Source organism: Dreissena polymorpha, chromosome 1 (genome assembly GCF_020536995.1).
Source record: "Dreissena polymorpha isolate Duluth1 chromosome 1, UMN_Dpol_1.0, whole genome shotgun sequence".
In the NCBI taxonomy this organism is placed as follows: domain Eukaryota; kingdom Metazoa; phylum Mollusca; class Bivalvia; order Myida; family Dreissenidae; genus Dreissena; species Dreissena polymorpha.
The window spans coordinates 36,998,204-37,014,631 of record NC_068355.1 but is presented as its reverse complement, the minus strand read 5'-3'; the positions used below and the strand labels follow the sequence as shown (position 1 = coordinate 37,014,631).

Genomic DNA, 16,428 nt, shown 5'->3' with positions numbered 1-16,428 from the left:
GCGTTAATTGTGTTTTTGTCTGTATTATTCATGTTTTTTTGATAAACATATGCTCTAAGAGTAACACAATATCTTAAAAAGTTATACTGCTTTATTAAATAACAATACCATGATACATAACACAAGGTTATTTAATGGTACACAAAGATAATGACAAAACTTAAATAATTTGTGCGAACAATATCCACATTAAGTTTTTCATTTCACAACTTTTATTATTTCTATCACTATACTATGTTTATTTGTAAAAACAATAAATGCTCCTTAAAATCTACTTCATCATAACACATTTAAGTCTTTTAACACATTAAAGTAATTTAAAATATATGGTAGCACCTTTTCATCACATATTTATCGTCATTATATTATCCTCATCCCTATGATAGCTTTTGTAACAAAACACAATCTAAATGCATGGAACATCTAGTATATATATTACTGTTTATCCGAATACTATACATGTCCGAAATATGTACACTTAAGAATGCCTTACCTGTAGTAGTTAAAATTTAATAATCCAAATTTTCATTCTTGTTTTCTGGTTTAACAAACCTTATCAAATGTTTGTTACATCCAGTTAATGCTTTCTCCATTATTGAATCACCATTACTTGTAATTTGGATTGCCAGCTTTGAATTAAATGCGGGTTATAATTTAATTTACAATACGTCAGCGATTTACAATGTCGAAAGTCATGACGTAGAAATTTAATTATATTCGGATAATTTATATATGATTGAAGTAATGTGTTTTCTCAATGTTTATGTGTAGTATTATGACTTGTAAGTATAAAAAAAACTAACTGGTATTCCAGTTTATATAAGATATATTGGTGTTACTCGTAATTATTGGTAGAATAACAAAATTACAAAACTCGCTGGACTGAATAGTGGATCTATGTAATTAATAGACCTTTGATCAATTTTGTTTTTTCTTTATTTTTGCCGACTTTCTGAAACCTTGCAGTCTGCAAAGTCTTCAAAAAACTCTGCAATTATCGGATGGTCAATCAATTATCACGTAATCAAGGCTGCTAATTACCCAGTTAGTGCGCACGCACTATTTATACGGTGACATGTGTATTGGAAGAGATGAGATAAGATAAACAACGCCCGGGGTATTCTCTCGATTATAGACCGAGTTTCAAATTCTGATACATTTATTTCAATGAGAAGCACAGCGGGATTTATTACCATGGAACTCGTTATGTTAACTGACTGATGCATGGGTCTAATTTTCGATGCGTCAAAATGACGCACAGCAGAAAAAAGGGTTGCGTCAAAAACGAGTCATTTTTAATTTGCTCGCGTCAAAACGCAGGATTCTGCGTATATTGAAATCCCTGATTGGTATAAAACAAAACATTATTCCATGTAAGTATTTTCCAATGCGTATAATTAAATTTGTAATCCGAAAACAATTGTCAAGTTTTATTGTTCAAGAAAGCATGCACAAATTAGACCCATGTACAAAATGACGTCATTCATTCTCATGGAAAGCATGGGCTTTGATAGTATCTCTAAATTAAAAGCAAGTAGTTAACAACTTATACTCTTTAACAATGTAACGATATATAAACGATGAAAAAAAGCATAAAAAAAAGAAAATTTGTTGGATTCGGTGGAGTATTGATTTTAATTCACGAATGATCATAGAAAATAACATTTTCATGAGTGGCCCTTAAACAATAATAATCAGACAAATGTAGTGTTTGTATTTGTTTCAGGTGGAGAGCAGTGCAGGCATATACGACTGTCATTACAACGGTTACAACTACTGTCCATACCCGAACTCTGCCTCCTACTACAGGCTGTTCCATTTGTTTGACCAGTCTTTTGATGATGAGGGCTATGACTACTACATGGCGGATAGCAGAAGTGCAACAGTCACCATCACACTTGCTGAGAGCATTTTCATAAACAAGATCAAAGTCTACCCTGTTGCAAGATATTACACTAAATTTAAGGTAGTCATCTCTCAGTGGTCTCTGTCCTGTTTTATTTTCTCAGCAAATTTGACTTCTGGTTAGAAAAGTAGCTATAGCCTTATTGGCAATATGTCATATAATACTCATGTAATCTTCAGGTTGTCGGCTACAATTCCTCAGGCGCTGCCTTTGATGTGACTCCCAACTATATTCTGCCCAGCACCAAACCAACTCAGGGCTCTTTCATAGATCTTCCTGTTGGTCGTTTGGCTAAAAAGTTTGCATTCATAATGTACGGAGCTGACAACAATGAATATTCATACCCAGCCCTTGCTGAGATTGAGATCTTTGCAGAGGAGTCCCCAGAAGAACTCCGGTACTTTTGTTTGTATGAGTTTGAATTTTTTACATATGACCCTAGTTCAGGGAAAACTAGGCTTGATTCATGGGTGTAAAGTACCGTCCCAGATTAGCCTGTGCAGTCCGCTCAGGCTAAACATTCACAACACTTTGCACCTTAACTGGATTTGGGCTAAGAAGATACTTATGTTAAACAAAAATGTCAAAAAAATCGGAAAGTGTTGCCCCCGATTAGCTTTTATGGACTGTACGCACATGCATTAAGCCCAGTTTTCCTAGAATGCAACTCATATTTATTGATTGCACCTGGAGTCTTCCATCCCATATGGCCATCTCACACAAAGACTTAATTGGTTCACAGGGGATAGTGTGTGATACATGGGAGGCCCAGTTCCAGAGAGTATTCTAAAGTAAGTAGGTTAGAGTTTTGGTGTGGTGCTGTGGGGGGAAAGTGGAGAACATGGAGGAAACATCACCTGTTTGGTATGGGGACCATTAGCCTATATGCATGTACCTGGAGTCAGTGGAGGTAACATCACCTGTTTGGTATGGGGACCATTAGCCTATATGCATGTACCTGGAGTCAGATTAACCTGGAAAGCCTTAATAAGATGCTAGTGTACCAACCACTGAGCTCACTGGACATCCAAATGAACACTATTTTTACTGTCTGAATTGGTATTCCCAGTTAATTTCCCACATGGCTTTACCAGGTTTAAGCACAAAACTGGAATTCCCATCCTTTGTAAGATACCAATCATATGGATACAGGGTTAAATTTGAGTGCATTTAGTTTGGTCCCAGATTTGCCTGTGCAGTCCAACAGGCTAATCAGGGATGTCACTTTCCAAATTAACTGGATTTTTCATTAAGAAGAGACATCCTTTTAACAAGAAATACAATATAAGAGGAAAGTGTCTGTCCTGATTAGCTTGTGCAGACTGCACAGGCTAATGTGAGACATAGAGAATACTAGGTCGGTGCCAAATAAAGCAAAGTTTATTTTGCGAGGCTTAGAAAATCTGAACCACGAGCCTGGGCGAGTGGTTCAGATTTTCGTGCCGAGCAAGATAAACTTTGCTTTATTCGGCACCGACCTAGTATTTGATTTATCCCATCAATTTTCTAAGTCGTAAATTATTTCTTTAAAAATAGAATAGGAAAATCAAACTAGACGGAAAATCCTAAAGATATTTTAAGCAAACATTGTTTCATTATTTTAATCGTGTCGAGCCTAATACATTACAAAAAGATCAGTAACTAACATGTTTTTCTGTTTATCATACCTCTACGTCCCCGATTTTTAAGAAATAATGAAAAAAAAGACACTAAACAACATGCATTGTGTCGTATGACGTGTTAATAATGACGTCACGAGTATGCGCACTTAATATTTGTAAATAGTGTTTATTTGCTTTTTGAGTTGCATTATGTGTTAAAGATATAGATCATCTTGGTATCAAATTGTTTGTTTTGTTGAATCTGATTCGATTTTACTAAAAATGAGTAATATGAACATTCTTCGCCACGGGTGACTGCTATATTTCAGCACTGCTGAAATAGAGGAAAATTTATTCCACAGTGGTTTATTTCGACAATGCACGTCTGATGATGGGATAAAACACTTTACACTTACTATATGTTTGCCCAGGTACAAGCACATCAACCTGCATGGAGCCTCCACATGGGTGTTTGCTGACAGCAGTGAGACGTTCATATTCAGTGAGATCTACCTCAAGGGAGGGGCACACCTGGCCTTCATGCCCAACAATTACTACACTGACAAAGTATCCATCTTTGTCGACACAGTGTTTGGTGACAAAACAGGTATTTTAGATATATAATATACAATTCTTTTGTTTAGTATCATGAAGATAATGTAGTCATTTTATGTAAACAAACTTTGAATGAAAATGCCTATTAATGCTAAATATATCTGAAAAGACTGAAGATTCGTGTGTGTCTAACACAGGTTGTATTTCTTTAAGTGACAATTTTACAAGTATTATGATTATTTTTTACTCGTTCAGTGTTCTCTTAAAGCAACGGCTGCCGGGGATTTCACCGGTTAATACTAACAATCTAGGCCCTGGCTTTTTTCTCGAAAAAATTTATTTCGAAACGGCGTAAAAAATGCCTATTTTAGTGCTTAGTTACTTGCATTTTTGAAAATCTAATTGGTTACTAAAATTTTTATGGAGAACACTGTTGTTGTTATTGATACAGGTTATTTAGATGCAACACAAATTATCAAGTCTGCTGATTTGTAATTGAATATTATCAAGTTGCATACATTGATTAAGAAATTGTTCTGTACAGGTTACTTCCACATCGGTTACAATCAAGACATGACAATCAATACCACAGACTATGATGTTCCTTTCAATGCCCATGTTTATGAGAAGGGACACATCACGTATCCTCCAAGGAACTTCTTCTACAAGACAAAGTTGTACTCCTCTGGAAAGGTGAGGAGTAAAATTATTTTACAAATATTTTTATCTTAAACATGTGTGATACAGCTTTTAAGCTTTTTGTTTCCTTGACCAACCGTATTATGTTACTGAGCTAAATGGACATTGCATGTTCGTAGAACTCAGGCCATGTTGCTTTTCTGGTTTCATCATGAAGTTTATGTCCATAATAATTTTCTTTGCATGTGATTAAGAGCATGTGATTAGGATCTGACACTCAACATTTCATGCCATGACTTATTAAACTTGTGCAGGGAAATGTTTTTTAAGGCCAGAGGTTCACTTACTTAAAAAATTCCTGAAGCGAATTAATAAAACATGGTATGAAATAAAAACTCATGACAGATCTTTTATTTATGCAGGACCTCTATGAAAATCGAGCTAAAGAATTGTATTACATTCTGGAATTGCAGACCTCTTCATGTTCAAAGATGGCAGTGTTTGTATTGAATGGTAATCACCAGGTTTCTGGCATGGATGACCTGTATGTGTTCAAAGATGGTTATATTGCATGTACATAAAGTGTTGTTCCAGATCAGCCTGTGCAGTCTGCACAGGCTCAGCATAGACAACACTTTCTGCCTAAAATACATACGAGACATCCTGTGAACAAAAAATATAAAAGCGGAAAGTGTGGTCCCTGATTTGCACAGGCTAATTTTGGTTGACACTTTAAGCACACTATTCTTATCACCAGGTTTCTGGCATGGAAGACCTGTATGTGTTCAAAGATGGTGGAGTTTACCTTGACAACAACGGTAGCATAGCAACAGACCATTCCGCAGCAACAGTGTCACTAAAGTCCCTGCATGTGCAAGAGGGTGGAACCTTTGAGCTGTACTCAGACACTCCACTGAAAACCTTCAGCATTGATGCAACAAACATTTCGGTAAGTCCACTGCATTGAATTTCCAGCAGGGGCCCAATTCAAGAAATGAATTTGCAAAACAAACTTATGGTTGCGCTCTTGCTGTCATTGTGGATGTTTAGACATATCATAAATTGTTTAAGTTTATGCATTTTTAAACGTTATTTTGACAAATAGTGTTCCCAATAACATTTGGTCTTATGATCCCTATTAATTATTTCAATTTTTATACGCCCGTATAAAATACGGGACGTATTATGTGAAACCCCTTGGCGGCGGGCGGCGGGCGGCGGGCGGCGGGCGGCGGGCGGAAGGCATCACTTTGTCCGGACTCTAATTCAAATTGTATTCATCCGATCTTCACCAAACTTGGTCAGCAGTTGCATCTAGTTGATATCTAGGCCAAGTTCGAATATGGGTCATGCCGGGTCAAAAACTAGGTCATAGGGTCAATAAGTGCATTTTCAAAGGGGCCACTTTGTCCGGACTCTATTTCAAATTGTATTCATCCGATCTTCACCAAACTTGGTCAGCAGTTGCATCTAGTTGATATATAGGCCAAGTTCGAATATGGGTCATGCCGGGTCAAAAACTAGGTCATAGGGTCAATTAGTGCATTTTCAACGGCGCCACTTTGTCCGGACTCTAATTCAAATTGTATTCATCCGATCTTCACCAAACTTGGTCAGTAGTTGCATCTAGTTGATATCTAGGTCAAGTTCGAATATGGGTCATGCCGGGTCAAAAACTAGGTCACAAGGTTACTTAGTGCATTTCAAGCATTTAGCATGGTGTCCGCTCTCTAATTGAAGTAGTTTGCATCTGATCATCACCTAATTTGGTCAGAAGTTGAGTCTAGATGATATGTAGATCAAATTCGAATATGGGTCATGCCGGGTCAAAAACGAGGTCACGATCGGACACATAATGAATTTCAAGCATTTAGCATGGTGCCCGCTCTCTAATTGAAGTAGTTTTCATTTGATCTTCACCAAATTTAGTCAGATGTTACATCTAAATGATATCTAGGTCAAGTTCAAATATGGGTCATGCCGGGTCAATAACTAGGTCTCGAGGTCACTTAGTGCATTTCAAGCATTAAGCATGGTGTCCAAAACCTCCGAACGGGCGTATCTTGTGACAGTTTGGCACTCTTGTTATGAATATAATTTTGTACTAAAAATCTCAGTTGGGGAACTGACTTGTGTTGCACTGATTGGTTAACCTTTTTTACTACTACATTTGCACTACAGTCTAGTATTCATTTCCCAGTCTGTAAAATCAAGAGAAAAATTGTTTACTTATTGAAATGAAAGAACTTTTTTTGTAAATATTCTAGGTGTATGGCGGAGGCCACTTTCTTATCAACACTGGACTCAACATGACAGTGCATCACCTGCTGGCAGTGTACTCGGGTGGACACATCGGGCTTGATGGAGCGGGCTACCGACCAAACACTGGCTTGGAGGGGCCTCAGCCAGGCATTGGTGAGTAATTGGACCTTATCCTGGTATGATCCTTTTGTGCACTTTTTCTATTATAAAAGGTGAAATATGAACAGTGTGCGCAATATTAACACTTGGTTCCATTAAAAAAATAACTGACTTAAACATGAAACAGTTGGAGAGTTGAGGCGAGGAATAACATGAAACAGCTGGAGAGTTGAGGCGGGGAATAACATGAAACAGCTGGTGAGTTGAGGCGAGGAATAACATTAAACAGCTGGAGAGTTGAGGCGAGGAATAACATGAAACAGCTGGAGAGTTGAGGCGAGGAATAACATGAAACAGCTGGTGAGTTGAGGCGAGGAATAACATTAAACAGCTGGAGAGTTGAGGCGAGGAATAACATGAAACAGCTGGAGAGTTGAGGCGAGGAATAACATGAAACAGCTGGAGAGTTGAGGCGAGGAATAACATGAATCAGCTGGAGAGTTGAGGCAAGGAATAACATGAAACAGCTGGAGAGTTGAGGCGGGTAATAACATGAAACAGCTGGAGAGTTGAGGTGAGGAATAACATGAAACAGCTGGAGAGTTGAGGCCAGGAATAACATGAAACAGCTGGAGAGTTGAGGCGAGGAATAACATGAAACAGCTGGAGAGTTGAGGCGAGGAATAACATGAAACAGCTGGAGAGTTGAGGCGGGGAATAGCATGAAACAGCTGGAGAGTTGAGGCGAGGAATTACATGAAACAGCTGGAGAGTTGAGGCGAGGAATAACATGAAACAGCTGGAGAGTTGAGGGGAGGAATAACATGAAACAGCTGGAGAGTTGAGGCGGGGAATAACATGAAACAGCTGGAGAGTTGATGCGAGGAATAACATGAAACAGCTGGAGAGTTGAGGCGAGGAATAACATGAAACAGCTGGAGAGTTGAGGCGAAGAATAACATGAAACAGCTGGAGAGTTGAGGCGAGGAATAACATGAAACAGCTGGAGAGTTGAGGCGAGGAATAACATGAAACAGCTGAAGAGTTGAGGCAAGGAATAACATGAAACAGCTGGAGAGTTGAGGCGAGGAATAACATGAAACAGCTGGAGAGTTGAGGCGAGGAATTATGTATGAGCCTCACTCTGGGATAACAGGGTTTAATACATGTATGAAAAGACATTTTCCGCCTTAACAGGATTTTTACTATGAAATGACAACCTTTTCAATACCATTAAGCAGAAAAAGGTGTCACTTATTAGCCCATGCGGAAGGAACTTGCTAATCTGGGATGACTCTTAACACACATTTATTTAACCTTATTTTCCAACAGTGAGACCCATTTATACATGAACCGTTACATGTCCAGAGGGAGTTTAGTGCGCTCTACTTAAATGATACATGTTTGTTTGTTCCAGGTTCCAAGTCAGGTGGTAGTGGTGCTGGTCATGGTGGCAGTGGAGGTCGCGGTTCAAGTCTGGGTAAGGTCGGTACTGGATACGACTCTCTCTATACTCCAACAGGCTATGGATCTGCCGGCGGATATGGACAGCAATATGGTGAGGACATTTAGCAGTGGAAGCTTTATTTTATGTTGAATTTGCTGTTCTTGCAAATTTGTTGCTTTGGAAGTGATTCAAATTGGGTCATTTTCTTTTTAAATTTGGGCCTGCAAAACTGAACCTTTCATTATGACCAGATACTGGGATAAAGGTGCGCAGTGCGTTCTTTTCCCATTAAAATGAAAAACTGCGCATCATTTCCGTAATTCGATGTGCACCATTACGCAATGCGATCCACGTTGCATAAATCTTATATACGATAAATTACTCTTACACAAATTATTTGTTCGCTGGTACTCGACTTATGAGATCGTTCATGAAAAAATCGAGGTAGATCAATCCCCGCGTCGCGGTTATGTTTGTTTAAGTTGTTGTTGTCATGAGAACTCGTTGATTTACAACACAAAATGTCTTATTTGAACTGACACAAATTAATTAAATCATATTTTTCAACTTCGCTTTTGCTTTATTTTGATAATTTAATCCAAAGTTTAATGTAAGCAAGTGTTTTTTTTTACTGGAATTGTAAACAAAGAGTCAGTTAAAGTCTTCCGAAAATGTGCACTTTGTGTGAATTTATAGTTTGACGTCATCAAAGGAAAGCCGCTTCCTGTCTGAAGCAATAAAGCGACAAATTTCTCGTCGACAAAATTGGCTTCCTTTGTCTACAACATGCAGAACCAATCATGTGTTTGTTTCTCAATGCATAGCTCCACCTTCGCATCTTTTGCAGAGAACGGAGGTGGAGTCTAACGGTTAATTGAGCAAGTGTTTTACGCAAGTTGGGTTCCGATTTGTCGAAATAACTTGGACCTAAGCATTGAAACGACGAATACAGTTATCAATGATTTTTCTAGATATACCGATTAGTTCCGATTTACAACCATACTGTACAGTTCCTAACTATCGCGGACGCCTGTGTTAACAAAATTCATAAACACATATCGTAAATAATGGCAGTGTTTTTATGCTCCCCAAAAATTCATTTTGGGGGGAGCATATAGTCGCCGCTTCGTCTGTCTGTGTGTGTGTGTCTGTCTGTCTGTCCGTGCACAATTTTTGTCCGGGCTATTTCTCAGCAACTAATGACCGGAATTCAATGAAACTTTATGGGAAGCTTCACTACCAAGAGAAGATGTGCATATTATCAGCGGGTTCTAGTCGGATGATTTTTCACAGAGTTATGGCCCTTTGAAATTTTCTATAAAAAAATTATTGTCCTCCCAACTACTGTGCCCTCAAGACGTTTCCTTTTATCTGAATATATAGTGCAATATTGTGACAAAAAAAAACTTTGGGGAGCATCACCCATCTCGGACGGTTTCTTGTATTGGATTATTTATACTAATTATCAAATTGCAAGGTATTTCTATTTTAATCTACTATAATATCGGGTTTGTTTAATATAATTAACATGTTAAACAATATAGTTGCGTCACAGACTCGGAAATTAATTTGATGGGCTCCCAATTTTACTGACGCTGATTTTCCTATTGTCTGAAATTTTTACCCGAAATAAATCTTGAGAAGTGCCCATTCATTTTTGCTTATTGCCCATTCAACTTTATAAGTGCCCATTGTTTTTTCATCTATGGGGCAGTAATCCCATCAGAGAAAAAAATATCTTGATCTCTGATGACTAATAATATTATCGTTTTCTTGCAATTATTGCTGTGCATTTTTGTTAATAAATTAGGTGTAAACATAACACATTTAGAAATAAATCCTGGGTAAGCAGCATTATTTCTATGGATTGATATGACTTGATGCTTTACAGAAAGTTGAGTATATGTTTTATATAACAGTTGATAGCTACCCGGTATGTTCTGATGTAGTTGATTTGTATACAATTGACTTGATGCCTTTAATTATTTGCATGCATGTTCTTATGTGATGCTTTGAAAATACATATTATAGTTTATTATAGTCTACTGAATGGTAAATGTTTGGCCATATTTATGACCTGTTGTAAGATTTAATGATAAGTAGTACCTAAAACTCAACACACCTATTTTGCAAAATCATGAATATTCTTGTTTCTCAAGTTGCTAATGACATTCAAAACTGTTCTCAGTAGTGTAATTTTAGTATTAAATTCACTACAAATTTAAATACATATGTATTCACAGTTTCAATGACGTTCTTTATACTTAGTTTAAAGCTCAAGAAATTAATGGATAAATATAATATCCAAGTAAGCATACGTACCCAAGTCAACATGTGTACCTGAGTCAACATATGTACCCAAGTCAAAATTTGTACCCAAGCCAACTATGTACCCTATTCAACTATGTACTAAAGTCAACATATGTACCCAAGTCAACATATGTACCCAAGTTAACATGTGTTCTGAAGTCAACATTTGTACACCAAAGTTAACATATGTACCAATGTAAACATATGTACCCAAGAGAACATGTGTACCAAAGTTAACATTTGTACCCAAGTCAAATATGTACGCAAGTCAAATATGTACCAAAGTCAACATTATGTACCCAAGTCAAAATATGTACCAAAGTCAACATATGTACCAAAACCAACAAATTATCCAAAGTCAGCATATGTACCAGAGTAAACAAACTCATTTTGAAGTCCATTCTTATGTAGAGCCTGTTTAAACTATAACACATTATACACTCCTGTGTGTGTGTACACAGGTGATCTGTATTTCGGAGACGATGTGCATGGTAACGAGATGATCTACAAGACCCTTGGAGGGGCTGGTGGTGGCTTCTTAACCATAAACAGTCGCCATGTGGACATTGACGGGAAAATATCAGCTAACGGCTTGCCTCCTGATGAGAGATTTGCAACTGGTGCAGGTAATAATCTAATACAATAATGTTTTTCATGTTAGAAATTTTCTTAAATAAATGATTTAAGTCGCACTATTAGATTGCTGAACTTTAATTTTGTTTTAATCTTGAAAAGTTTTTAAACTTGAAAATTAAAAAATTTGGGATAAACAATTGTTACATGAACTGTGCCTTATTATTTTGTGAAAACTATAATTTAATTGCAAGTTGTAGATGTTAAAAGTTGTATTTATGTGTATCTTCAACCTTTGTCAGTTATCAACATGTTTAACCAATCATATCTGCTTATATATAAATAAATATCCCATATTTATTTAATTTGGCATCAAGTTCATTAGAGGATTTTAATTGACATCCACTTACTTGAGGATTTTTTTATTCGATATATTATCTATTCTGGCTCATTAATTTCCATTATAATTAAAGATTGTTCTCTCTTCACAAGATGGTGTTTCAAGTTACCAAGTTTATTGGCCAATATAATATACATTAGCAAAATGACAGTTATTAAAACAATGAACTCAAACTAAATGAGCCTGGGAAAAATTGGTTTCATGCATTTGTGTGTCATCCCAGATTAGCCTGTGGCGTCCGCAACAAATCTGCTTTAACTGGACTTTCAGTACTAAGAGACGTCCCTTAATCAAAATATACAATTAAAGCAAAATTGTTGTTCCTGATAAGCCTGTGCAGACTGCACAGGCTAAACTGGGACAACACTTAACGCACATGCATTAAGCCCCGTTTTCCCAAGAGTGATGCTAAATGTATTTCTTGAATACTAACTAGATAGTGGTTCAATTAATCAAGTTCATGATCCAATATCATATCCATGATCCAAAACTGGGTTATTCATTAAATATGGACTCAAACTTTATGTATTTCTTATGCATTTACTAGGAAGTGGTTCAAGCGACCAAGTCCATGGGCCAATATTATATACATAAGCTTAATCACAGTAATATTTATTAAAAACGGACACCTACTTAATGAATTTCTTTGATACACTAGGTGGTGGTTCTGGTGGCTCAGTCTGGATCAGCTGTGAGGAGATAGTGGGCAAGGGAGTCATAGAGGCCACAGGGGGTGACGGGGGTGGCCCCGGGGGTCTGGCAGGGGGCGGAGGGGCAGGGGGTCGCATTTCTGTCCAGTGTGACAACATCCTCAAGCTGAACATCACCATGAGGGCCTATGGAGGGGTGAGCAACAGCGAGAGTGGTGGAGCAGGAACCTCATATGTGGAGTCAAAGTTCCCCAACGGGACTCTCAGTTATCAGAAGTTAACAGTGGACAACAATGGACACGAATATCCTCACGCTAGTGTATATTCCCAGGGCTATTTGAGAAGTCTTCTAGGAGGAGAGTACACAGATATCAGCTACTCTGGAGGTGTCACCTGGATCTTCCATGATTCCTTATTCTACAGGTTAATTCAATAAAATATACCGTATTCTACAGGTTAATTCAATAAGATATACCATACAAGCATGTTACTGTTGTTTATTTAGTTTCTTAAATACTGAACATTTTTCAGCTTTAGCCTTCATCAGTAGTACCAATATAAGCATAAAAACAGGAAGTAACGTCAACGTCATACAGCAACGTAATGCTGTTTGCCCGAAAATATATATAACATATAATATTGCACAATACCATGATGTATCAGTGTTGATTAAGCCTATTAATATAATTTATTTCAAAAAAAAATATTTTTATTCCATAGGTTCAAAGAGGTTGATGTACGAGGCAATGCACATGTTGCCATTTTGAGTGACACTGAGAATAGCATAGTTGATGTAAGGATAGATTTCCTCTGGGGGGATCGATCGGGAGTCTTGCATGCAGGCAGACAGCAGACCTTTGGACTGACTGAAGTGGACGTGTACCTTCCTACAAACCTTGCCTCCTATAGGTATAGCCGTATCGAGGTCCCTAAGAAAGTCATCATCCGAGAAGTGTGGGCGGAAATCAATGGTACCATTGAAGGCATGGACGTCATAACTGTGGAGAACAGAGGAGAGCTGTACATCTGGTCCTATGCCAACTCTGATGGCTACAAAGTTGGAGAGATCAAGGCCACAAATATAACTGTTCGGGCCGGTGGAAAGTTTGAGCCCCTTGCAGCAGACAGGCAGATAAAGGTGTACGTGACAAGGTTGATTATCAACGGGAATGGATACGTGAGAACTAATGACCTTCAGTTGAATTCCACAAATGTCACCATCGATCTATCAGGTAATTTAGTACCGGGTATTTAAAGTAAGGAAAAAAAAGAACAGTTCCGAGTAGTTAATAGCTTTAAGTTGAGCTTCAATATGTCTGTTGAGCTTTATGACATGCAACTTCTTGTTTTCTATGTAATTTAACCAAATTACAAATCAGGGCTATAGATAACAAGCGTATTTGCGTCATTACGCAATTAAAATAACCAAAAATGTAATTAAAATCAAAATAAAGCGTACAAAAGCGCAAATACAAATTTAATAACGTAATTTCTGTAAAAAAACGCGTCAAGAAATGCAATTCTTACGAACACCGGGCATTTTTTTTAAGACTGGTTATTTTCTGTACAAAAATGTACCGGATAGTTTATATGCCGTCCTATAAAGAAAAGAAGGCAGTCTTTCGTAGACCTGTCCGAATTCTACTATAATTTTTAAGGTATTCAACTCAAAATGACCCGAAAACGAGGTGCATCACTTTGAACAGCCATAAATTAATCAATTGTGCAGTGATTTTCACGAACTCGGTATTATTTAACGCAAAAAAAAGAACTTTGATCAGAAATTCAGTAATTGTTTGTTGTTAAGTACAGGTACCATTTTTAATTCCCTTAGTTTAAATAATATAGTGGCCTAAGGCTTAGTAGATTTTTATTATATTATTATATATGCCATTCCCTAAATTACCCAAATGAGCGAAAAACCGGGGTTGAAAAACCCAATTAAGCTCAAATGTAGGAGGTGAAATATTTTGCTAAAACTCTATTTAATTTACAACAACCCTATTGTTGTCAAAAACTGGGGGTGAATTACCCAATATACCCCAAAAGTTATCTACAGCCCTGACAAATATTTTTATCTGAAACATCTGTAATAAAGCTTTTTGATTGTTTATTGGCTATGTTTTGTTTTACTTACCAATCGTCTAAAATTGATGTTGCAATTACAAGTAACATCATGCAATATAACTTTAAGGTTTTATTGATGTTTACTTAATATTTATTTCTTTGATTTTTACTTAATATTTATTTCTTTGATTAATTTAAAGCAAGTGATACAAACAATCTGACACTTGTAATCATTTCATACCATGATTAAACTCGTCCGTTTAATATTTAAGTAAGCTTGAAAAAAGCTTGCTGACCTGCGAATTTCCTTAAATTTTTAAATAAAATACAGTATGAAATGGCAATCGTGTCAGATCCTATATGAAATCATCAATAAAAACAAGGTGTATTTAAACATTATTTTATTACATTTTGAGTTTTTATGCTCCCCCAAAATTTATTTTGGGGGCAGCATATAGTCGCCGCTTTGTCTGTCCGTGCGTGTGTGTGTGTCTGTCTGTCCGTCCGTGCACAATTTTTGTCCGGGCTATTTCTCAGCAACTAATGTCCGGAATTCAATGAAACTTTATGGGAAGCTTCACTACCAAGAGGAGATGTGCATATTATCAGCGGGTTATGGTCGGATGATTTTTCACAGAGTTATGGCCCTTTGACATTTTCCATTAACTGTACATATAGTGCAATTCTTGTCCTGGCTATTTCTCAGCAACTGATGACCGGAATTCAATGAAACTTTATGGAGAGCTTCACTTCCAAGAGGAGATGTGCATTTTATCAGCGGGTTCTGGTCGGATGATTTTTTACAGAGTTACGGCCCTTTGAAATTTTCCATTAACTGTACATATAGTGCAGTTCTTGTGCGGGCTATTTCTCAGCAACTAATGACCGAAATTCAATGAAACTTTATGGGAAGCTTCACTACCAAGAGGACATGTGCATATTATCAGCCGGTTATGGTCGGATGATTTTTCACAGAGTTATGGCCCTTTGAAATTTTCCATTAACTGTACATATAGTGCAATTCTTGTCCGGACTATTTCTCAGCAACTAATGACCGGAATTCAATGAAACTTTATGGGAAGCTTCACTACCAAGAGGACATGTGCATATTATCAGCCGGTTATGGTTGGATGATTTTTCACAGAGTTATGGCCCTTTGACATTTTTCATTAACTGTACATATAGTGCAATTCTTGTCCGGGCTATTTCTCAGCAACTAATGACTGGAATTCAATGAAACTTTATGGGAAGCTTCACTACCAAGAGTAGATCTGCATATTATCAGCTGGTTCTTGTCTGATGATTTTTCACAGAGTTATGGCCCTTTGAAATTTTCCATTGTACATGTACATATAGCGCAATTCTTGTCCGAGCTATTTCTCAGCAACTTATTACGGGAATTCAATGAAACTTTATGGGAAGCTTCACTACCAACAGGAGATGTGCATCATTATCAGCCGGTTGTGGTCGGATGATTTTTCACAGAGTTATGGCCCTTTGAAATTTTCCATTAACTGTACATATAGTGCAATTCTTGTCCGGGCTATTTCTCCCCAACTACTGACTGGAATTTAACGAAGCTTTATGGGAAGCTTAACTACCTTGAGAAGATGCGCATTTTATTTGTGGGTTCTGGTTAGATGATTTATTTAGAGAGTTATGGCCCTTTGAAATTTTTAAGTTGCAAAACCATCCATCGTTTTATTTTGTCCAAAGTTATGCCCCTCAAGACGTTTCCTTTTATCTGAATATATAGTGCAATATTATGACAAAAAAACACTTTAGGGAGCATCAACCGTCTCCGACGGTTTCTTGTTATATAGAAGTCCTAATAAAATATACTTTTAAATCCAATTTAGACAAAGATTGTCAGGAACCAGCAAACTGTGTTGAAAGAATGATTTACAGATACTGAAATG

At 37.1% G+C, this 16,428-nt stretch overlaps 1 protein-coding gene across 1 annotated transcript in view; it reads left to right on the top strand.

Annotated features, from left to right (window-relative positions):
- Window positions 1-16,428, top strand: part of LOC127867991 (uncharacterized) — a 151,994-nt gene that overhangs the window by 59,374 nt on the left and 76,192 nt on the right. Inside the window, exons 33-42 of the mRNA XM_052409574.1 lie at window positions 1,727-1,966; window positions 2,086-2,303; window positions 3,939-4,114; window positions 4,607-4,755; window positions 5,459-5,650; window positions 6,969-7,116; window positions 8,480-8,620; window positions 11,281-11,445; window positions 12,451-12,865; window positions 13,163-13,674. Of these exons, the coding sequence (XP_052265534.1) occupies window positions 1,727-1,966; window positions 2,086-2,303; window positions 3,939-4,114; window positions 4,607-4,755; window positions 5,459-5,650; window positions 6,969-7,116; window positions 8,480-8,620; window positions 11,281-11,445; window positions 12,451-12,865; window positions 13,163-13,674 (2,356 nt within the window). The remainder of the gene's footprint in view (window positions 1-1,726; window positions 1,967-2,085; window positions 2,304-3,938; window positions 4,115-4,606; window positions 4,756-5,458; window positions 5,651-6,968; window positions 7,117-8,479; window positions 8,621-11,280; window positions 11,446-12,450; window positions 12,866-13,162; window positions 13,675-16,428) is intronic.